At 33.9% G+C, this 25,692-nt stretch overlaps 1 protein-coding gene across 2 annotated transcripts in view; it reads right to left on the reverse strand.

Annotated features, from left to right (window-relative positions):
• The window catches only part of LOC125659753 (putative ankyrin repeat protein RF_0381), a 73,468-nt gene that overhangs the window by 15,367 nt on the left and 32,409 nt on the right, over nucleotides 1-25,692 (reverse strand). For both annotated transcript variants that reach the window (XM_048891524.2, XM_056149884.1), the window contains 3 exons: nucleotides 24,953-24,973; nucleotides 24,735-24,755; nucleotides 22,849-22,908 (listed from right to left, as the gene is read on the reverse strand). In XM_048891524.2, coding sequence (XP_048747481.2) covers nucleotides 22,849-22,908; nucleotides 24,735-24,755; nucleotides 24,953-24,973 — 102 coding nt within the window. The remainder of the gene's footprint in view (nucleotides 1-22,848; nucleotides 22,909-24,734; nucleotides 24,756-24,952; nucleotides 24,974-25,692) is intronic.

The raw sequence follows: 25,692 nt of genomic DNA on the forward strand, positions 1-25,692 counted from the left end.
TTTCACCGATTCACAGCTGGGTGGAGATATTTAATCCCACAGAAATGTGCTATTAAAGTGGACAACTTTAACTTGTCAAGGATGTAGGGTTTCCTGAATTTCTTACCCTGTAAAAACGCTATTAAATCATCACACGTATGTATTTATGAGACATGCCATACAGTGTTTTACTTGTTTTAACCAGAATAATTTCATTTTGAATCGGTGTCTATACATACAACCGTCACTCGGCCATTCCATGAATCAAGCAAGTCAAGTGTTCATTTCAAACTTTTAGAGGTACTCAGTTCTGTGTATTTTTGTTACAACAGTACCGTCAGAAGGTAAAAAGAAGTAAAATTATGAAATCTTAGTATATTCGTTGCATTTTTTACGCTCTGTTCGTCTTAATTACAGTTAGACGGGTGTGTCTGTGCTTTACACGTAATGTTGGGTTTCCCCCGACGCGCGTGGGACTATTTGTATATGCATACTCTCTTATATATTTACGTTTAGATGAGAGAGAGAGAGAGAGAGAGAGAGAGAGAGAGAGAGAGAGAGAGAGAGTTGAAATGTGTATTCTCCAAATAACACAAGGACGTAACAACAGGAAGAGGGAGAGGCTACCTCCCTCCCCATTTGGTATGTGCACATGTTGTCGACAATACCTTGCGACTTGACGAGTGTTTTGAACAATAGTGTGACACAAATTTCGTAAGTGAGAAAGTTTCCCAGTTTACTTTCGGAAGGTCGGTGGTCTCTTCCCAGGTACACTGTATCTGGGTTCTCTCTTCCACCAATAAAAACTGGGCGCCACTAGATAACTGAAAAATTGTTGAGTGTGGCCGTGGCGGAAAACATCAATCAATTAATCTATCACGTTTCCGGTTGATTTTCAGTAGGTCAAGATGAGGTCAGTACAAATAAATGAGGTAAAAAAAAAACAGGTAGTTTTTTTGGCAGGTTTTTATGAATTTCATCACCAACACAAGATTACCCAGTCTTGCCTTTTGGACATAATTTTCTTTAGTACAAGAAAGCTAATAACAGAATAGTGGAATAGGCTACTTACAAACAAGTTGATGATGCAGGGGTTTCAACAGTCTTTGTTTAAGTCAGCATTTCGCAAATGCCATGGTCTTTATAACAATCTAGTTTGCCAATACAACCTTATGCCTCGTTCACACGAAGAATTTAATTCGCATTAAACGTAAGTTAATGCGAATTAAATCTGAACCTCGTTCACACGGAGATTTTAATGCGCATTAGTTTACCTCGAATTAAAATTGACGTCGCGATTTCATGCGCATTAGCTCCGTGTGAACGCTAAGGGAAGCTAATTCACATTTTAAAAATGTACACGCATGCGTAATGGCAAATTTGGGTCACATGCATCATACCCATGGTAAGTTATATATATTAATGCCAGTTTTGTACGAAAAACTAAGCAAAATGATAATAATCACTAAAAACATGTACAAACAGCATGTCATTAGATAATGTCAGACGTAAATCTGTGTTCTGCATAGGCATACTGAATTGAATGCTGGTCGTCAGAGGAAATTACAAGTAATTTCTTGGGAACATATAAATAAACACGACAAAACTCCTTATGTGTAGATCAGCATGTAAACATGTAGTATACTACATGTATATAGCGTTTTGAACAAAGAATTCTGTATCTACACAATATTCATTAAAATATCTATAAAAATAATTTTCAATAACATAGTCTATTCTTTAATTTATTTCGCGCACCCTTTAATAGATATGCATACGAATTTAATGCGTGTTAGTTTACTTCACATCAAAGATGCGAAGTAAAATTTAATGCGCATCCGTGTGAACGAGGAATAACATTGGGTCAAATGCTGTCTGACTCGTTTCATACCGATTGTTAAGCCGTTCTTGGCACAGTGATTTTGATTAAGGATAACTGTTTACCTGATAGAGATAAAGAGCTCACGGTGGGTGTGCTTATTTTTGTTTTTGTTTCTGTTAACATCCAAGTCAAAACTGGGGTAGGCTGGTAAAATATGCATTATATTTTTTCTCAAACTTTTATTTTCAAAAGAACACTAAGAGACAATCTAATCACAACCTATATTTCAAAGTTACAGGTACATTAACATATTTTATTTGAGAGGCTCAGTTTTCATTATTAATGGTACTTTTAGATATGCTTGATATTAATTATCTTTGAAATCAGTACAAGTGTGAACTTCAAAACAATTTTCATTGAAAAATCTCTTTAACAATATATTTTTAAAAAAAAAAATATATATATATAGGGTAGGAGGTATAATTTAAAAACGGCTGTGTTAGTGGAAACACAGCAATTTTCATTTTGGGCCCCATTGTCATTGATCATACAATGGAAGGTTTTGTAAAGAACTTAATTTTTCTCTTAAAATGCCCCATATTGCATTTATAGAACAAATAGTCATAAGATGAAGGTTGCTTGATGAAAATTCGGGCTTTTATATTTGACGTCAAATTTCTTTTTTTTTTTTTTTTTTTATTACTTTCAAAGCATAAAACTTGTAGTGAAGGACAGAAACTTAATCAAGATAAATAAAATCTAATGAAAGTAAAAACCATATTCAAGGCCACCTCTTTCTTCCCAAATAGATAGAACCCCAGTCAATGAAAGTCATGTTTAAGGCCCCATTTACATGTAAGGTCATATACATTTCATGTAAAGGTTGTTCTTATTAATATGTTACACATGTTAAATCTTGCAAAAAAGTCAATCTCCTGAAATAGTCATTCTGTGGAATGAGGTCAAATTGATATGTTACTCTACAGTATCTATTTCATCTTCAGTAATTCTACAAGATCCCCCAAACATTTAGACAACTTTGGTTGTTATGGATTTTTAAATTTTAAGAACATCATTTAAAAATCTTTGTTGATTGTTACATGTACAAGATATTTAAGGTAGCTCACTACACCAAGGCTTATACCCTTTATGACGCAACGTCACAGGTTAGCAATTTGAATGTTTTGTGAAATTGTTTGTATCAATCGATTTGGTTGTCTATCATCATGGCTCAGTGAATAAAGCATCGGGGTGGTGAACCATAGATCCCGAGTTCAAATCCACCACAGGTTGTTTTTCATAATTAATGATTTTTTTTTAAAATCATGTTTGTTTTTATCCAAAATTGCATATTGTCTGTCGTTTTGATTATCCTTCATGATTAAATCATTTTTGTGCTGATTTGAAAAAACTCTATCAAGTTGTAGTGAGCCACCTTAACTCTCCTTGAGAGAAACTGGTCAAGTTTCTTTGCACATATTGTTCTGTCAATTGGTTCATAGACAGATATGGTCACTGGTAAAAGTACATGTAGTTGGAGAAACATAAATTCATGTCTTTTACAAACTTTTTATTTCTTATGAGAGAACTACATGTATAGTCAAAAACTTGTGAGAATAAGTACTTATTGTTTCTTAGGAAATACATATATATAAATGTAACTTCCGAATCGTCAATCCCCAAATTCATTGATTTTGAACCGTATGGTAATTTTTAGATATACGTTTTCATCTACTACATGGTTTAACGATAAGGAGATCAGATTCATGTGGTCAAATATTTGGATTATTTCGAATTTGTGCATTTTAGTACAGTTTTGGTGTATAACTACTATGATTTGTATAAGGTACTTTGAATTACCAATCTCAAAATTAGTATTTATTAAAATTATTCTAAAATGAAGATTTTGTTTTCGTATGGTATGTGCAATTCATTGTGTGGTGGATTTTATAGACTTTATCAGACTTTCTAATGATAATCTCTTCGCATGCCTTGTCGAAATGGACAATATATTTGCCGAACTCAATATTTTTACAAGTTGGACATAAAAGACAGGGTTTTTACTAAATGAACAGAAAACCCCCAAACGTGGCCTACATGTACCTTGGACGACTGATGGTTCTGAACATAGGAGAAAAAATGATGAGTCAGCTATTTTCTTGGGGATACCCAAATAAAGGCATCGGTACTCGATTAGGATAAAATATCTTCACCTCATTTTTTGTTTGATTTATAGCATAGAAGAGGTACTTTTTAAGTCTGTCCAGAATTGGACTGTCTATCTCAGTTACCTAGATTAATTTTCGGGTATCGAAGATAGCTGAAAAAGCTGTATTTTGGCTTGATGATGGAGACCAATACACCTTGAATTGGTAGCGCTGTATAAAAACATGCATGGATATTTCATTGAAATATTTTGTAAATGGAGATAGAACCTATAGGTATATTGCATCTGTAATTTGGACCTAATTTAAGGTACTTAAACAATCTTTCCTCGTAAATATAATGGGGGAAATATTTAATTTTTATAGGGGTTTCCTGAAAGTGTGCACGGGTAACACACATGTTTTCTTATCAACGAAAGCAACAGCGAACGCTTGTATTTTACATCTTGAAAATGACCTGATGTCAGATGAAGAAAATGCCCTGGATTAGCTGTTGCAGGATGACCCAAACGATCATGCATTCAGTATGAACATGTAAGTTGATGTAGCCACATAGGTCGACTAGAACGGGAAAAAAAACCGTTTGCGATTTTGTCATGTTATGAAAAATTCACGTCTAGTTAACCGCAATTTGATGCCATAATTTGTCGTTTCACTAGATAAGATATTCATATTTTATGATATCTAAATCAAATATATGACACCCACTTGTTTATTAAGAGCTGAACATATCTGACATCAATTAATCTGTCCCCGGCCAGGTATTAATCAGTTTGATTATCCCCATTTTTCTCTCCTTACCTGACGCGCGAGTGAAAGAAGGGGGTGGATTTAATGTACAATGAGAAGGGGGTGGAGTGGTTTTAATCAGACTGGGTATTCATGGCAGCTGGTGTGAAGGCTATTTTCCAAAAACTTTATATTTTGATAAAAAAAAAAAACGACTATCTTTCAATGAAAAGAAAATAAAATATGTTAGGAAAACACATATTACATTAAAGGTCAAGTGTAATAAAAATAGATTTCAAAATAATGTTTTTAATTCATTAAAACCCGTTTTGAAAAGTTTATTGATGTGTTCATTTTTTTTTTAAAATTCCAGATAAATGCACAAAACACCTATTCCAAAATCGTTGTTTATAGAAACGAATGAATTATCGCCCTTTCTTATGACGTCATCTGAGACAATTGTAGTTGTTTACGCCTATATATCATCGTTTTAATTTCCGTGAGAAATTGCCAGTTTTAGCAACACCGTGGATATTGACGGTGAAATTTCGTAGATGGGTCATTTTCAAAAATGGTGGTATTTTGTTGTTACAGGGCACTAAAAATTGCCTTACTCACATTTTGCCATGTTTCACTATTGCGCTACATTTGGATGCATATTATCGTACCTATCATATTATTTTCAGTTGATATTAAAAGATTTTAAAAAATTTAGATAGTTTATAGTTTTGATTTGGTATACATATATGGCTGTTACCAAGTAGAATACTTGGCTTTAAACTGCATTTTAAGAAGTAAAAAACAATATTTTTAAAATAATTATGAGGTCAAAGGGTTGAATAGTAATTAAAATTACTTTCAGAAACAAAACAATTTTTTTTTTTATGATCAGTATTATTCAGTGATAATAAGTAAGCCTGTTATCTGTTTTAATGTCCTTGGGGTAACGAAACAAAAAGTTGTGGTGTAAGAGTTCTCTTTCTTAGTATTTTGAATGGTAAATGACGCCTCCCTTTTCCCATCATGCAGTAGTAAATGATGGCAGACGACAAAGTTTCTAAAAATTGAAGTTGCTGAATTTTGTGATGTTAAGGTAAGTACAAGTTAACGTGTAACATTTTATATTGTCCATGGGTTAACAGGAATTATGAGGAAAAGGAAAGTTTTGATAACTCTGAAATAAGAACAGAATATTTCAATGAGTCTCTGTAGCAGATGACATGCTTTTTTATTTAGAGGGAGAAGTTATTGTTTAGCAGGGAAAGGTTAATTCACATATCCGTCCTTGGTGTAACAGTCATTGGTGTAACAAGAAAAAATGTTACACCATGGACCATATTTGTTATCCCAAGGAAAACATTTTCATATAGTTTATTTTAGGGGAAAGCTGTGATGAAATGGCTAAATTGAAATATGTCATCCTGTAATAAAATTGCTACTTTAGACTGTATTGTGAAATCAAGGCATGTGTGTGCTGTAGCACCAGATTCTTACTCATTCATACAACAGTTTGTTACACCAAAGACACATGAATTGAACACCAAGGACATTTCATTGAAAAATGTACTACTATATGTAATTGAAAAAAAAGAATTGTCAGTATTGTTATTTCTTTTCATTTCAATTCAATTTCGTCAACACAAATGCTTAAAATCAGATTTATTGTTTAACTAAATTTTTCCTGAAAAAATGAAACGTTAAAAAAAGTTTCTCCAAGGACTATTGATGTTACACAAAAGACATTTTTAATTCATAGATACAAATCCTATTCATTGAAAAGAATTTGAAATGAATTACAAATAAAATCCATGGAGCATTGTATGGATAAGCTTTCGGAAAGCTACAGATCAAACAACAGATCAACATTGAAATCAAATTTAAACTCGAAAGGCCAATGTTTGATAGCAAAATAGAATGAGAATACCAAATAGTCAAAATGCTGTCATGCATCCTTAGGTTGTCTGTTATCAACAGAAATTCATACACTAATCTTTATTTCAGGTACATGATTGCATCATGAAAGGTAAATGTATGTCAAATAAAGAAAGACAAGCAGAGATTTAGAGAGAGAAGAGACACAGGAAAGAAAAGATGAGAAACTAGAACCACAGGAAAGAAAAGATGAGAAACTAGAACAATATGGGAATGAATCAGGTGGTCAGGAAAAGAAAGATATTGGCATTTGTAAATCATTTGCAAATCTGAAGGAAAAGTGTGAAGCCATAAATGACAGCATCCAAAGTTACAAAATAGGAAATTTCCGAGCGTCAATAATGAATGCAGGTTTACCAATTGACGAGACTGCCTTGACATTGTTCCCATCTGATGTGCCTGGTGATGTACTATACCCTGTATGTGTAAAAGCTGATGGCAATTGTCTGCCTTATGCAGGAAGTGTAATTGCATTTGGCAATCAAAATCATGCCACTGAAATTAGAGTAAGGATAATAGTAGAACTTGTCCTTAACTCAGATTTATATTCCAATCAGGAATTTCTGCAAAGGGGACTGTCTTGTCATTCAAAGGTCAATCTTGCAAAGTCATATGTAATGTATTCAGAGGAATATGTTCCTGCTGAAAAAAATAGGTTAGATCAATCTGAAATCAAGTCAATCTATGAGAAGGAGACCCTGAAGATAACGAAAAAAGCAACATATATGGGAATATGGCAACTTTTTGCATTAGCAAGTGTAATAGAAAGACCTATATACTCTATTTATCCTCAGCATGGAAATCAATGTGTTAGAAAAGATCTCAATAGACTTATTTTACCTCGAGAACAACAAGACACAAAGACTTCTTGCATCATGTGGACAAGTACCCGTTTTGATATGGCTGAAAGGAATTGGATATCTAACCACTTTGTACCAGCTTTGCCAATTGAAGTAGCCCAGAAACCACATGGGGAAACAGAAAATCAAGAAGTGCTAGACATTAAGATACAACGATGGCGATTAATGCGGAAAAGAAAACTAGCGAAAGACATGTTAGTTAAAACAGAAACTGAAAATGAAGTTGTGTTTATTGATGATGACGATGATGATGGAGAAAGTTATTGGCATGAAGCAAAAGAGATGCAGGAGAAGAAAACGGAAAATGAAGCAAGTGAAGATGAACACATGGATGATGTAACCAAAGGGACGAACAATGAAACCCGGGAAAAGAAAAGAAAGAAAGACGTAGAGACCAATGAAGACGTATCAGATGAAATAATGAAAGATGACAAACGCCAAAGGAAATGAGCAAACAAGCAGAGAAACAAATATCAACTTTTCAAACGATATAAATCAACAACAAAAGATGTTTTAAACAAGTATGTGATCATTCAGTACAATGGCAAGCCATATCCAGGTTTCGTTGTTAATATAGATGAACAAGATGTCCGCGTGAGGTGCATGCATCGTATTGGCAAACTGGACAAATGCCACTTCTATTGGTCCAGATGTGTAATTGACGAGAGTTTGTACGACATCGATGATGTAATCGCGGTTACCCCTGAGCCATTGAAAATAGGCAGAAAATTCTATGTGGATCCAAACATTTGGAAAATGATCTTGAACCGCTTTCAGTGACCAATACATGCTTTGGTATCTTGAAATAAGATTTACAAGTTTGAGTTTGTTATTGTTCTTAAATTCAGTTCATAATCAATGATAAATATCATTTCAGTTTGTATTAAACATATTAAAAGTTACTTGTGACTTTCTTGTGAATTAATCTGCAGTAAAACAATATTTCATTATCTCCTCCAAATCAATTTAATTGGCATTTGAAAATATATTTACAAGATAAATAATTACGCACTTCAATTACTTTCACAGGTACAGGAAAGATAATGTAATAATGTTTTCAACTAGTGTCCAATGAAATGCTAAATTATACCTCATAAATAGAACAGTGTCCATGGTAAAACACTATGCGTCTTTTGTATAACAAACATGAATTTTACGCCAGCACCTACAGAGAATGCCTGTTACTTGTGTAATGCTTATGCAATAATGTTCATTTTGTCATTTTCAATGCATGGAGATGCTTTCAAATTGTCCAAATGAATGAAAACCTTAAAATTTAGATTCTCATGGCAGGATAAAGTCTATGGTGTAACGTAATTGTCTTTGGTGAAACATATGGAAATTGGATTGTGCATATTGGCTGAACTTTGGGGCAAAATTATGCAGTTTGATAATGACTACTGTTCAGTGTATGCATACATAAGTTATAACTGTCAAAATATACACTTGTTTCTTTTTTAAAATCACACATTTCTTTCTTTCGATGAAAGTTGTCCTGCGTGTAACATTTCTGTCTTTGGACTAACAAATTTGCCCCTTGTGTAACATCCCTTTTTTATTGAGTTTTTTAAAAGATATTCAGGAATTTCAATTTTTTTCATGTTAGGTTTGTTTATTATGTGACATACACAAGTTTCCCAAAAACATTGATGAAAAAATTGGGAATGTTTTTTTTTTCTGTGTGCAATATAAGGTCATAAGACAGGTGCAAATTTCTCATTTACACACTTCACGTTGAAATATAAGAAAAATAAGCACTATTGAATTTCTGTTTTATATTTGAAATTACGAAAAACATATGAAAATTTTACTTTTCAAGAAAATAATTTCATGAACAATAAATATTAATGAAAATTACAAATATTTCTTCTGTGTTACACCAAAGACAATTTTCCTTTCAGATGGTTGAAAAATCATATTTTAATGAAAATCTATTTGGTGTACTGTTGGCGTATTTTAGCAAACTGATAACATGATATGCTGAATTCTGGATATGATAAATTCATCGCGGTTGTAAATATTTAATTTTTGAAAAAGTGACGCTTCATGACATTCACTTTTTTTTTTATAATGACCCAGATACACTTGAGTTTAGGGATTCAACCTTTTATGTTTGTACCTGCACCCGTTTCGAAACCATCCGATAGTAATATGTCTATGTTCGACAAATATCTCACAGGAATTTCAGTTAGAAATTATTTACCGGGACAGTCCATAGAAAATTGGGAATGATATTGGGAAAAAAAATGTTCTATCAAAAGATAACCTTTGAATTTTACACAATCTAGGCTAATCAAAATCAAACTTCATAGATACTCGCCGTATACTCTATTGTAGCGATTGTGAGCGTATTTAACTAGATTGACTCTCAGTCTTACGTTTGTATTTTTTTTAATGAGATTTACTAGTATGAGATTGTTCAGATTCAGATTATAATGTGTTTAGCTAGATATATATTTAATTGAAAAATGCTTTTTTGAAAAAAGAACAACAAATGACAAACGAAAAAAAAACTTATAGTGCACAACGTTATTTGTATCCCCCCCCCCCCCCCCCCCCACCTTAAAAAAACCAAAACATCGACATGTAGATACAATATCATAAAATGTAAATTAGGTCTATTAGTACATGTAATTTCTTCACAACACACGTCAAATGCAAAATTGAAATATTACGGTACAAAGTTAACGAATTGTAGCATTTTAAGGTGTGAAATTTTGCCTTAATGATTCATGATATATTAATTAATGTAGCACTTAAAAAGCGCATTAGGAAAAGGAAAAACTTGTACTTGTTTTCATAATGAACTTGAAAAAAAAAAGCTTTGGGATTAGGACTGACCTCGCAAGAAATAAGGTTTTATCAAAATGGGTTTTTTAAATTGAATTCATTTCCATTTTTACTATATTTTATTTTTTCAAAATATATATAGCGAAGAAATGAAATGATGAGTCCCTTATAAATATAGTATGAGTACGACAATATTCGAAAGATATTTCATTTAATAAAAGAAATAAAATCAATTCGAACTAGGTAATGGGTGACATTAATTTTTATGTGCAATCGCAAACCCATTGAATACAATGTCGCATTAAAGCATTCAGTGGTGGATGTAGAGAGGGGTGGATTGCATCCCCCCTTTTTGGGTTGAACTTTTTACATAATTAAAATACATCCCTCTACTTGTTTTGTAGGATGCCCAGTTAATCATCACTTTGCACTTTGTTTGGAGTCAAACAGGATGATGGAAACCTGATCCTCGTTAATTAAAGTGTCACTCACTGATCATCGTGGCTTGTCACAAATCTCAGTGTCTCTTTTCAGTTTCCTTGTCTAAATTCTTCGAAATTTAGGGTCTTTTGGGAAAAGAAACATACTTAATCCCTGTCCCGATTTCACATTGCAGTTCAAAGCAGCGCATTGTACCATAAATACAGGACTTTTCTATGTAAACACTATAAAACCCTATCAATGCAATCGAAAGTTGTCTCAGATGACGTCATAAGCTACGAGCGATAACTCACGTCACAACATATTTATCGATCGCTCAGGTAAAAGTTTGATAGCGCCGTGTAATTCACGCCAAGTGATTTTTATCAAAATTGCCATGGAAATTAATCCATAAGTGTACGACAGACATTTTTCTGTATAAAACTCAAGTTTTAGGAAAATCACCGTACTTGACCTTTATATATGCGATGTCTTTTGCACACGCCAATAAATGTTACGTCAACGGCGGATAGAATGAGCAGAGCGTAAAGGTCTCCATGTGCGTGAAAATCGTGCTCTACTACTCGAACAACTGTTCCACGTTTTGATGATGAAAATATTAACCAGTGGTATTATGTATCTTTCAAAAGGACCATGACATAAAGACACATATCCCTGTATATTACCACATTAGATTCCACACAAAAATATTACAGGAATTTAGCAACAGGAGAACTTGCCCCCACTTTATTTTGACAATGTAGTTTTTCCATAATTCTAACATACGAAGTTTGATTTAAACCCCCCCCCCCTCCCTTTTATGGTAGTAGTGAATGCTTGTGGGAATGAAATAAAACCTTGAAATCCACGTCCTGATGAATCAACCGTTTTACAAGACGTAAACATTTATGCTGCCTACTTGAATGTGCTTTTTGAAAAATATTTCATTAGTAATCTTGTGCATGTATACAAAATTAATTTGTCACGAATGTACGTATATGACAGAAAATAACTTTATAATATATTCATCCGTGTATAACACAAAGCGATGTATGATACAGGCACATAGAATAGGGGGGGGGGGGGTGCTTTCTTAACAACGTATATTTTTGTAGTAAAGATAAATTTGGTGACTTCTCCAGGCCACTTTTTAAAAAGTAATAGTGAATGGTAAGAATGCAGTTTCGAAGTAGTACTAATAGAAGTTATGAAATGAAGAACTATAAGTTAGGGAAAGCGTAAAGTTTAATCAATATTATATTTAATGAAAATATATTTGATGTATGTCAACCCTAACCCTCCCCCACCCCACAAATCAGGATTTTGAAGAGCATGTTGGCTTTTTGTTTCAATTTTACAAGTATCATTTTTAGACAATGTGAAGTCAACTTCTCCGGCTCCCCGCTTTCCCTTGAAAAACGATCCTACATGTCTGTAATAAAATAGGTAATATACTAATATTCAGGAAAGGGTAACACGTTACGAATCCTGGAGTAATTAGACAATACGCAAGATCGTAAATACCGAGTTAGCGGAACTCTCTTGTAAAGAAGTCCGGAAAAGCGTGTCGATCTTGGGCATTTTTTGTTTATTCAAAACATGGCATCGGAAGACGATTTAACCTCCACGTGCTTTCCACAATTAAAAGCATTTTTAGATGAAAGGTGTGTAAAAGCGTCTGGATACAGGAAAAATGAACTTCTGAATTTAGCTCGCGAAGCTATATATTTTGACGGAAGCTCTTCTCAGCTTTGGGAATTTCCTGGCTGACAGCAGTGGGAAAAAATCCACCACATTTCCATTAAAATATATCAGTTGTGGATATTTCTGCGTATTATGTTTTTTTCTTGAATCATTAACTACAGTCTACTGCAATGCAATGACAGTACACCATTGTTAAAATCGGGTGAATCGATCACGACAAAAGTTGCAGAACTGGTATTATTTACCAACATGCCCAAATTCTCGCAAACTCTGGGTCTCGCGAGACTTTGAAAGGGGAAAGTAAAATTTAAAACCAAGACAGAAAAAGTAGTCGCGATCTTGCGTATTATAGCAATACAAATGCTGCAGATATAGGCCTAGGCCTATATATAGTCGTATAGCAGGACGGCATATGCACTGTAATGTTCAATGCTATTGTTATCCTTTAAATAAAAAGTAGATAAGAATTACATTGAATTAGCTCTACTTTAAATTAATTTTTTTTTTTATCTTTGTTTACTTAATATCTTCATATTGGTCGTTTCCACAACACTCTACCGGCTGATGTAACGTAGTCGGCCTATGTAAGTTGAGAAAATGATCTATCAACCCATTGTGACGTCACTTTTGAGAAGTGACGTCTATATACCGAAATACCAAACTTCAGCCAGAGTTAGTTTGCTCACAAACTATTCTTAGGTGACGTAATGAGGCCTCAACGGGGAGTTTGACCGAAACACATGTATAAATCGGCCTCGTGCTCTGCTACGCATTTAGCTATATAGATTAGGCCTAATAGGAAATAGTAGCATTTTGTATTCTGCAAAATGTTTCATATAATGCAATTTCCATTAATTTTTAAAAAGTAATTGATATCAAAGTATTCCTAACTAGTGTACATGTCGCTTAGTTACAGGGCACGGAAGTAAGATGGCATGATTAATATATAATACACAACACTAGGGAAGACATGTAAATATAGTATCGTGACATTGCCCTGTTAAATTGATGTTAGGAATTTTAACATTTGATTCGGTGCTAGGCGAGTATTTTCTTTTGTAAACAAAATATAGGTAAACTTATGTAACAACACATATATAACAACATCCATAAACATGACGTGTATTTCCATGCTGTAAAAACGCTAAAAATATGAACGTTAAAATAAGAAATAAGTGTGGTCCGCACAATATCACCATCGTAATTTTTTGTATGTGAAATGCTTACACATAGGCTAAATGTTTTATGTGTGAAAATTTGAAAGTGGTGATATTATGCGGACCTATTTAAATATCTTTAAAAGTGGTTAGATTTTATGAAATTTTCCGGAAATTTGTGTTCCGTACGTATTTTTACTACGTGAATGTAGTAGAAATGTGACACATTTTCAAAGTTTCATTTTATTTTTGAGACAAGTGTATCTCCGTCTGTATTTTGCAATGTAGAAGTTTTATTCAACATGTATTTCATTTTTGAATAATTCAGGGGGCCAATTATGACACTAAACGAACTTATTCCTTTAGAGTTTATCGAAAGTGAATCACTGTGTGATTGGACTATAGATTTATTATTTCACAATGAGAAACAGGAATTCATCATATATATCATCATATCATCGGTCATTCATACTTTCTTTCTTTTCTTCGCCTCTTGGTAAGCTCCATGGTACAGGTTTGTTTTAAAGCTTTAATGTGTAACTGTGTTTCAAAACCACACTGTAATATTTCTTGAAATGGTAATTTCGTAATGTAAATGATGCATTAAACGTATTTGCAAGTGTGATAGTATAAATATGAATTTCTATATGTATTTATTCGTTTTGATATTTTTCATTTATCGTTTTACTAAATACAATCTTAAAATTCAATTTACCGTAAGTTCAATTGCGTATCTAAATTGAGTTGGCTGAGTAAAGTTTTATTCTGTTATTTCATTGGTTCTTTGATTTCATTGGTCATTTCATATTTCTTTATCCAATAATAATCTTTCAGTATATGTTTAAATCTACCGCGCATACCTATGAAGTTAGAGCAGTAATACGTTTTGAAGAGTTACAACCAGCTGATATCTTCCGCATCTTATGGTATGTTATTTCTATATTTAAGTATATGTTTCATTTTCATATAAAGAGCCGATATACGAATTTATTTTGATTGCAAGTTATTTGCTTTATTGTAATTTAGCTTTCAAAGTCATAATGATTATATGAGTCTGTAAGATCTTAATCTAAATTATTTACAGAACACATGTACACATTTTTATAAAGTATGGTATGCTTCTAAAACGTTTACTGTGGGTACAATTTACATTTGTCATATTTCAATTATGTTTTTCTTTTTTGATTTGTTATATTATTTTATCTGTTATTGTAGATCAATGCCTCTGTTTTCTACTTAATAGATTAATAAAACCAACATCTGCCTTCCTGCTCGGTTACATCTTGGCGCTGCGAGAAATACCATGATCAGGCATTGACTATGGAACTTATATTCCGTGGATGCGAATGTAAGATGAATTCTTCTCTATGTCAATGAAGTCTACCAATTATCTGGACTGTAGGATGAATTCTACTCGAATTACGCTGAAGTATACCATTTACCTGGGCTGTATGCAGTGAACTCCATTCAGCGTAACGGTACTTCTATTACCGTGTTTAGAGTCACTCATGTGGAAACTTAGAGTTTGAACTCTTTAGAAATGAATAAATTAGAACTTCAAAAATCGTGTTTATGAACTGGAACAAGAGCGTTTAGAAAAGAAACATTCCAAGATAAATATTATTGAAAAACACGTTTATTCCTGAAAGTCGGAAAATAAAAGTTTTTTCTGGTCGACCTAAAACCGAAAGTGATTTGTCGATTGATGACTGGATTGACGATCTGGAAGTGGCGTTTGCAGCTCGTGAAAGGACAGATGCACAAAAAGTAGATCTTATTTTCACTCATTTAGAAGGTCGGGCTAAGGAAGAGGTGAAATACAGAGCAAATATTCGTCATGATCCGATCGCAATACTAGACTGTTTACGGGCAGCATTTGGAAATCCGGAAAGTGTGACTACATCACAGCAACGTTTATTTGAGCGTCACCAGAAACAATTCGTGAATATTCTTATATGCTGTTGGATGTAAAACTTATACGGTACCAATTTTGATGCACCAGATGCGCATTTATCTATGGATCTATTTCAAAAAGTGATTAAGAAAGACAACAGTGTATTTCCAGACAAACAACGCACCCTGTGTGAACGATTAGCTAACGATTTGTGGGATCCATTCATGCGCAAGGAAGCAAAACGGTTAATTAGAGGTGGATATGGTCCAACCGAGTTCTATACGCTGAGGGATGAAATCATCTTATTCAGTGAAGAGGAAACAACACAATTCGAACACTCAGTCGAGACTCCCAGACAGTAAGCCGCCAGAGACGATCAGCGATCAGCTGAATTTAAATGCCCAGACACAGGATTCGTCTACTGCGGATCAGCTTTTGAAAATTATCCAAGCGCAACAAAAGCAGATCCACTAACTAGACAGTGTAAGGGAACATTCTACGGAACGCCGCTATAGCAAGAGTCCGAAGTGCTTCAACTGTGGAAAAATCGGCCATGTTAAGAAATTTTGTAGAGCGAAAATAGATAACAGGGACATTTCGGGAAACAATTAACATCTATTGATTACGAGTCCGTTAATAGGTGGCAGTCTTCAGGACTCTTCGTATTCATGTGCTATGGTAGGAAAGTGTCCAGTGATGACTATCAGTGTTTTGGATTTAACTTTTCAATGTTTAGTGGACACTGGATCAATGGTTTATACTATAACTGAACCGTTTTACCGGAATACATAGAACCGCTTGGAAAAAACTTTAAACCGACATGTCACTTGCAACTGAAAGCTGCTAATTGACTAACCATTGGATACATTGAACTAAATGTGAATTTCAATGGAAATATACCTCAGCGTGGTTTCTTAATAGTGAAGGACTCCAGTGATGAGTATACACGTAAACGGAAGAAGGCCGTTCTGGGGATTATTGGAATGAATATAATCAGTGCATGCAGATAAATTCTAGGGTATGTTGGTAGTGACGGAGTTTTAGGTGAAGTATCTGTGACAAAAGATGCGGGTGAGCAAAAGTCTGTTTGTGGTTTTGCGAGAGTTTTTGGAACTGTACCAGTGTATATTCCTGCAAATACCGCTGTAGTGATACCATGCACAGGACCACATATTGACGGCAACGTTGTAGTTAACCCACTGAACAATGGTGCATATCTACATACTGTACATGTAGGAATTTCCGCACAGTAAATACTTGTACTCAAATCACAAAAGGACAAATGTGGATTCGTGTAGCTAATGTTGGTAATGATGACAGTTACGTTAAACCACGTACTATGATCGGGACAGTGTCCAAATGTGAAATTGAAAGTGAACGTTCTGACATTGGTTTCAATCGCATAGGAAATGAAGAGAAAATATTTATTCAGCATCACTTTGAAGTTTCAGAAATAACTGCCCCTGATTCTGAGTTCGAATTACCAGATGATATATTCAGACTTGACTGCAGTGATGAGGATAAATCGCTAATAACAGCATTATTCAGTAAACATAGGGAAGTATTCTCCAAGGATGATGACGACACAGGATGCACAGATATCGTTAAGCATGATATTCGTCTCACGGACAATACGCCTATCTCTCAGCAGTAGAGACGCATTCCACCGTCCCCGTTTGATGAAGTGAAACAACATATTCGAAAGCTACTGAACAATGATGTCATTCGCGAGAGCACTAGTCCATTCGCTTCACCTATTGTTCTAGTTCGCAAGAATGATAACTCCCTACGGCTTTGCGTGGATTATCGTAAGCTCAATGAGAAAACGGTGAAAGACATCCATTACCTAGAGTAGAAAAAACATTCGATGTTTTACATGGGCCATCTATGTTCTCAACTATGGACCTTACATCGGGATACAATCAGATAGCTGTAGCTGATGAAGATAAGGAGAAAACCGCTTTCACTACTCCTTTCGGACTATACGAATTTAACAGAATGCCCTTTGGACTTACAAACGCACCTGCGACATCCCAGCGTCTCTTGCAACATTGTTTCAGAGAGGAAGTGTTCAACATTTTATTAGTGTTTTTAAACGGCATCATAGTGTATTTTAAAACGTTGTGTTAACACATAGATCGCCTTGACAGAGTGTTTGATATTCTCCGCAATCATGGATTAAAGATGAAAATGCGCAAGTGCAAGTTTTTTCAATCTTCTGTGAGATACTTGGGCCATGTCGTGAGTAAAGACGGAATATCCACGGACAACGATAAGATCAAATGTATTGAAAACTGGAAAGTGCCCAATACAGTGACAGAATTGAAATCATTTCTTCGCTTTGCGGGATATTATCGCCGTTTTATTCGCAACTTTTCCCAGATTGCTGAACCGTTATTGGATCTCTCTAAGAACAACAGAAAACATCCGAAAACAAAGTTTGGAGATAAATGGTCCAAGGAGTGTCAGAGTTCATTTGAGAAACTGAAAACCGTCTTATCTACAGCACCATTGCTGGGTTATGCGGACTTCACGCTACCATTTACGATGGAAACAGACGCTAGTTTGCATGGACTTGGGGGTGTGTTATGTGTTATCCCAGATTCGAAATGGACGTACAGTTGTGATTGTTTATGCTAGTAGAACACTGAGACCAAATGAACGATCGGCAAAGAACATGATCAGTCTAAAGTTGGAATTATTAGCTCTTAAATGGTGTGTTACATGTACCGAAAAATACCGAGACTATCTTCTGGGAAATAAGTTCGTTGTGTTAACGGATAACAATCCACTGAAATACCTGTCAAACGCAAAACTTGGTGCGTATGAACAGAAGTGGGCAGCACAACTTGCTGATTTTGATTTCGAAATTAAATACAGACCGGGAAAGCAGAACGCCAACGTCGATGCATTATCGAGGATGTCTATGGACAGTGTAAACATTCTTAGTGAGTGTATTCATGGATCCGTTGTTCCGTCGGAAATTAAAGTCGCACAGTCCTCGGCGATTTTTATTGAATCTACAGATGTGTCAAAATCAGAGACTTATCCTAGCTACTCTAACTCCGAGATGAGAGACATGCAATTGAAAGATACTGTGATCAACAAGTGCAAAGAGTTTATTGAAGGAAAGACTATCCCAAAACCGAGTTTTTTTTTTCGGAAACAAAGTAAAAAAGTTCAGGTGTTAATGAGACAGTAAAAGCATATGGGTATTATTGACGGTGTTATTCACAGGAAGATCAAAGATCCGAAATTAGGTGACTTAACACATATTTTACTTCCAGAATGTTTAAAGGATTTAGTGCTAGAGAGTCTTCATGACCAAAACGGACATCAAATGATAGAGATAACATTCAATATGATTAGACAACGATGTTATTGGCCACAGATGTTTATGGACATTAAAAACTACTGTAAAAAGTGTGAGCGCTGTGCAGTTTCGAAGATTCCGCCACCTAAAGTGCATACTAGTATGGGACACCTTACAGCGTCAGAACCATTAGATTGTATTGCTATAGACTTTTCCGTGTTAGAGAAATATCAGGGATTAGAAAATGTGTTAGTGATCACAGACGTATTTTCAAAGTGGACCATAGCTGTTCCTACACGAGACCAGACAGCACACACAGTCGCCAGAGTATTAGTGAACGAACTATTCTTCAAATTTGGAGTATGTAAGCGCATTCATTCTGACCAAGGAAAGTGTTTTGAGGCGGAGATTATTGTACAACTTGTGCTCTATATCGTATAAAGAAGACGAGAACAACGGCTTATGACCCACAGGGCAATGGTCAGTGCGAAAGATTTAATAGGACACTACATGATTTACTCAGATCTCTACCCCCAGCAAGAAAGAAGAGAGGGTCGGAATACATCAAGGAGGTAGTTTTTTCGTATAATGTGACACCTCATGCATCAACTGGATACTCGCCGTATTTTCTAATGTTCGGACGTCAACCAAATCTACCAATAGATTTCTTATTAGGAAGAAGCAATCCTACTTCATCCAATGATATTAGTTTAGATCGGTGGATTGAAATGCATTCCGAAAAGTTGTTGTTTGCGTACAACAGAGCTAAGGCAGAAATACACCGCAATGAAGACGACAGAAAACAGGCACGATGCAGGTAAAGTCCAAAATGATCTGCAAATCGGTGAACGCGTATTTATAAGATACAGGGGACGAAAGGACGAGACAAGATACAGGACAAGTGGAAATCGGAGGTGTACACTATTGTTGGTAAACCATGCAACTCTGTTTGTAGTGTTAAAGTGGAAAACAGTGACTCTGGTGGAATTAAGGTAGTACTCTACATCGTCATAATGGCTGTCTTCCTTTAAAAACATGGATGAAAAAATCGATATCAGCAATATTTGTCTTCTCCTTTTCCATTTAAATACCTAACCGAGTAGCTCAGTAGGTTTGAATACCGACTGATGAACTGTAGGTCGCAGGTTCGAGTCCAGCAGGGGTTTTAAATTTTTTTCAGATTACCCTCTACTAAAACTGTATTTTTTGACAAAATAAAGTAAATTTGAAAATTTTCAACTTCAAAATATTGTTGTACATATCCTCCACTTTTCATCTACATCAAATTTCTCTGGTGTAGCATACCTCCTTAAGAATGTGAATAGGATGGAATTAAAACCGATTTTCAAGGACATTTAATGTGTTTTTACAAATCATTGGTAATTATTATTTTGTGAACTCAAATTCTGTTTTGCTTCATATCAAATTCTATTTGTATTTATTGTTTTTAGATGTGATGTCTCTGTAATCTGAGGAAAGATTAACAATTTTCCAGGGGAGTATGTGATAGTATAAATATGAATTTCTGTATGTATTTATTTGTTTTGATATTTTTCATTTATTGTTTTGCTAAATACAATCTTCAAATTCAATTTACCGTAAGTTCAATTGCACATCTGGATTGAGTTGGCTGAAAAAAGTTTTATTCTGTTATTTCATTGGTTCTTTGATTTCATTGGTCATTTCATATTTCATTATCCAATAATAATCTTTCAGTATATGTATAAATCTACCGCGCTTACCTATGTAGTTAGAGCAGTAATATGTTTTGAAGTATATGTTTCATTTCCATATAAAGAGCCGTTGTACGTAATTATTTTGATTGCAAGTTATTTACTTTATTGTAATTTTGCTTTCAAAGTCGTAATGATTATATGAGTATATATACATGTACACATTTTTATAAAGTATAGTATGCTTCTAAAACGTTTACTGTGGGTACAATTTACAATTGTCATATTAATGTTTTTCTTTCTTGATTTGTAATATTATTTATCTGTTATTGTAGGTCAATGCCTTTATTTTCTACTTAATAGATTAATGAAACCAACATCTGCCTCCCTGCTCGGTTACACAAGGATAGGAATTTAAACACCGTTTTCCAATATGCGTTTTTTTCCCAAGGATTTTAACATAAAGGAGGCCATTGGGCTCTCATATTGTTCGTTGCCCTATCTACTCTTTATGTGAAATGATTGCTGGAGGATAAAGGTTAAACCTTTCAAAATGTTTCAAAAATGTGTAGGTTTTAGAAGTCGCACCTTCTCGAATATGATAGGCTATGAAATCAACATTTGGACTACTATACATGCATGTTTATCACTTTGAAACTAACAATATGGTTAACTAGATGAAAAATTATCAAAAACAGTAAAACAATACATTTTCTTATATTCATTAGAAAGAAACATATTTCCACTGTGTAAATAAATACAATGCCCCAAAACTTGTGTATATTGACACTTCGTGTTTTTGAGTGATGTGTTCTATTTTTAAAAGCGGCTGTACTCTGGGAAAGTCGGCTTAACACATTTGTCTCATGAATTTCATCAGTATACATCCCTGATAAAATACATCCAAATTTTGATAGAAATCTATCGGTTTTTCAATATCAAGATGTGGTATGGGGACTTACCTTAAAACAAATAATAAATGCATTATAACAAGCTAAGATTACCTTTAACAAAATTAATCTGGCTGTGCATCTAACACATTTGTTAAATGTGTACTACAATTACCTCTCCTAAGATTTCATTAGTAATTAAACACATAATTTTCAGAGAGCTTTGATTATAGAAAACATTTACAGAGCCAATTGTAAATCCAAAAGATCTGACAATACAGTAGTATTTTGGGCTAAGTACATGTATTTAGAAATACCTTTTTCAGATTTTTTTTGACATTATCTGATACATATCTGCTGTCAAGATACAGTCGATAGACAGCTATTGGTCAACGCATGCCCCTATCGCAACAACCAAGTATCAAGAATTATGTCTAGAAATAGGGTTTTAAGAAGTTGAATATAAGAATATTTTTGTTGAATATGATGCAAGCACGTTTAAATTTAGTAATTGAAAGTAATTTGCACATAGGAACCAGATACATTTGAATACACAAAACACTATTTTACTAGATTAACAGGAAAGATCTTTGTTTTAATATTGCAATATTTATTCCATTTAGTACAACTATAAAATGGCAAAACGTCATATTATCAAAAAATGAAGGATATGTATATAAAGTACGAAGTTTCCATTTTATGACATTTGACATAATTTTCTTCATCATATTTTTGTTAAAAACCCTTTAAAATGATTAAGATCTACTTAAAGATTTTATTTTTAAAATCATGTGCCATTTACTGATCATCATGCAACGTAATTATGTTTAAATTGTGTCGACACTTCAGCTCATTCAATAAGAATTTTCTAGTTTTTTTTTACTATAATCTAGTGAGATGGGTCGTAATATATATATATATATATCAGAGAAAAGAGATTGCAAAAATGTGCACTTACATGACCTTTGACCCCGTAGACCTCTTTGAAGTCATGGATACCATGACAAATTTTATAAAAACTTGTTCCCTGTCCAATTCCTAGCAAAATTATGACATATGCCTACCCCAAATCGTGATGCATGCAGATTTAAATCGATTTATAAAAGATTGTCATTAAGTCTTTAAAAACCTCTAAAATGTGCCGGTGGAGAAAAGGTTAAACGTGATCATATACAAATATTCTGGAACAATGAAACTTAGACGATCTCAGTATTTGACGAAATTTTAATTTTCCGTCACTTGTTCCTTTTCATGGAAATGATATTGAGTTATTCGATTTATCTACAGTAACTGATGTATATATTTTGTTTAAACACTATCAATTCTTTGCATGCCAATCTATATTGGTGTGATATATTGTATACAGATGTAGTTGATTTCTGTATTATCTATAAATTTGTATATGCCAGGAAACGATGCCGTAGCAGTTTTTCATAAGTTGATATTTCTCCTATCGAATCAGTTATGTGAAGAAAACTGATTGGAATTACCACAAAATGATTTCAGAAATAAAAACTTACTTGCTGAAGGGGACATCTCTTTATCGTTTCTATTTTGCATTTGAATGGTTGATTCAAGAACTGAAAAAAATTACAACGTTTTACTAGCTTAACGAATTCTAAATCCAGTTAAACAATAAAAGAAATAATTTACTAATGTAATAGTACTAAGACGAATGGGTATTTATTCGGACACAGTGATGGAATAGACAATATATCTATCTATAAAGATAACCCCTTCTTTGGGAAGAAGCGTCTCTCAGAAAATTTTCAGCTCGAACAATATATCAGGATTGACTCAGAAATCATGGGTTTTGCAGTCTGCTCTCAGTTTTAAACTCTTTCTAAAACTCACGTCAATTCAAATTTCTACCTAGCTTCTGAATAATATTAATACTGCTCCAAACTGGCGGTAACACTATAAAACCGAGAAAACCAACAAAATGCAACTTGACAATCACTGACCAATAAAAACGCTTCATACAAAATGACCACACTCAGACCCATTACCAAAGCCCCCAAGGTATATAAATTATAAGTCTACCTTTGTGTAATGGTGTATATAAAGGGGTGGATCTCTAAGATCTAAATATGTATGAGTATAAAAACATATTTGTCAGTAATGGATTGTCAAGACTTAGTACTATTACGCCCCCCCCCCCCCCCCCCCCCCCCCCCCCCCCCCCCCCGATTACAGAATGACTTTCGCGTCATTCCCCTGGATTGTTGTAAATATATTCAAAAAGTAAAAACTTACCACATATATTTGCTCACCATAATGCATATACATAGTAAACAATTCAATCGGCATAAAAGTACTTCTGATTTACAAGTTAAAATCAATGTGATGCAGATACAATGTTCATAAGTGCCATCTGGTACACCGAAGAATCTAATCCATTGAAGGGACACTTATCTATCAAAATCCTTCATGAGCATGTCAAATAACTTCCAAGAAGATAATATATAAAATGTGGTACACGTATGTGTTATGCATATATTCAATTGAATATGATATATATGATTTTTAAGCATTTAACCAACGTTTGAACCACCGGACCCTGGTATCTAACTTTAGAATTTTCGCAATACACATTATCTTTCCCCATTATGAAACTATAGCATTGCAATCAACATTTTGACTGTTAGCCCTAAAATGTTCCGATTTTCTTTCAGTTGAACATAAGTCAACAGCTGTCTTGTTTTCATTGGCTTTACACGTTATGTGATTTTTCTTCCACGCATACATTATCTATCTTAAGCAAATTTGGCATTTAATGATTAGTATATACTGTGAGGTCATCATTTAATGAAGAGTATCATGTTATGAGATCTTGATGTTATCGTAATTGTTTGAGCAAAGGTTATGATTTTATTCACTATGCAATACGGTACTAAAGCTGAATTATTAGTTTATATACTTATTTATGTAAAGGAAATTATATAAGAAAATAGTTATAGTTTGAATCCCCACGTGTAGACAAAATATGCTGACTGTACTTTGACAGAGCTCATAATCTTATACTTTACCCTTACAATTTGTATTTGAAATGAATTTGCTTCACGTTTGCATGTAAAAGAAACAACAAACACGGTATTCTGCATTGATCGAATACTACAAACTTGAGTGTTACTTCGAACAACTCAGCCCTGTGCACGAATTTCAATGGCTCCAGCGTTAAAACTACAGGGTGTTTTTTTTGTTGTTGTTGCTCCAAACATGATTGTTCTAGTGTTGTAACTCTCCTTTCTATTTTTAAACAAAAAACGACACACTGATATACGCATTACATCATCCTATAACAGGACCCGTGTATGACATGTAATCTAGGTCAGAAATAATCTTAGATCTTGCATTATAAATAAACATTTCATTAAAAAAAAACTCTAAATAGGATAAAACTTACGAGGGTTTTCTTCATCTTCGCCTAGAAATAAAGAAAAACAACTAAGCTGGAGAAAATTACATTTTGAATGATTTGATATTGCTGTTTAAATTTGTAGAATTTTTACTTCTCTAATGTTACCTTTCCATGCATGAAAAAAAAATGAGATAACGAAAAGTAATCCATTTCATAAAGGGTATTAAACTTTTGATAAATACTCTGAATAAGATAAAACTTACGTGGGTTTTCTTCATCTTCGCCTAGAAATAAAGAAAAATAACTAAGCTGGAGAAAAATACATTTTGAATGATTTTATATTGCTGTTTAAATTTGTAGAATTTTTACTTCTCTAAAATTAAAAGCCGTAAGCGACTATCATAGGCCTAAATTCTGCACCCCTTCACCAATATTGACGTCTCCATATGAGTGAAATATTCTTAAAGCTGACATGAATTAATAAATATAGTATAATTCTATATGTCCGCCATATTTCTTTGCTAATCCGCCATATTAGTTGGAATTTCTATTGTTATATGTTGCAGGGTTCGCATGGTATATAAGGGGACGAGTTGTGCTACGCTTCACTTCACATCAGTGTCTTTGATTTAACTGTGCGGGTAGCTTCGACAGGTAACACGTACATCTCCGATACTAATTTATAGGACACCAAGAAGAAATTAAATCACGTTTTGAAACACCATGCAGTGCTCAAAATTACAATAAACATATCGTACAGTAGTAAATCATTCTAAAAGCTTTGGATAAATAAATATAGAATGCCTTTTCTTTACGTGAATGTGGTACATTTGCAATAAATACGTCAAAAATATACAAAAACGCGGAAAAATAGTTCATCTATTATCTAGATCTATTGATGAAATGGAATAAGCAAAGGGTATAAATTCTATACCATTCACACTTACTTCAAGCAAAATGCAAATACATAAATACTACTATACGGAAAAAGAAGACATGGTCA

The sequence above is a fragment of the Ostrea edulis genome, chromosome 9 (genome assembly GCF_947568905.1).
Source record: "Ostrea edulis chromosome 9, xbOstEdul1.1, whole genome shotgun sequence".
NCBI lineage: Eukaryota > Metazoa > Mollusca > Bivalvia > Ostreida > Ostreidae > Ostrea > Ostrea edulis.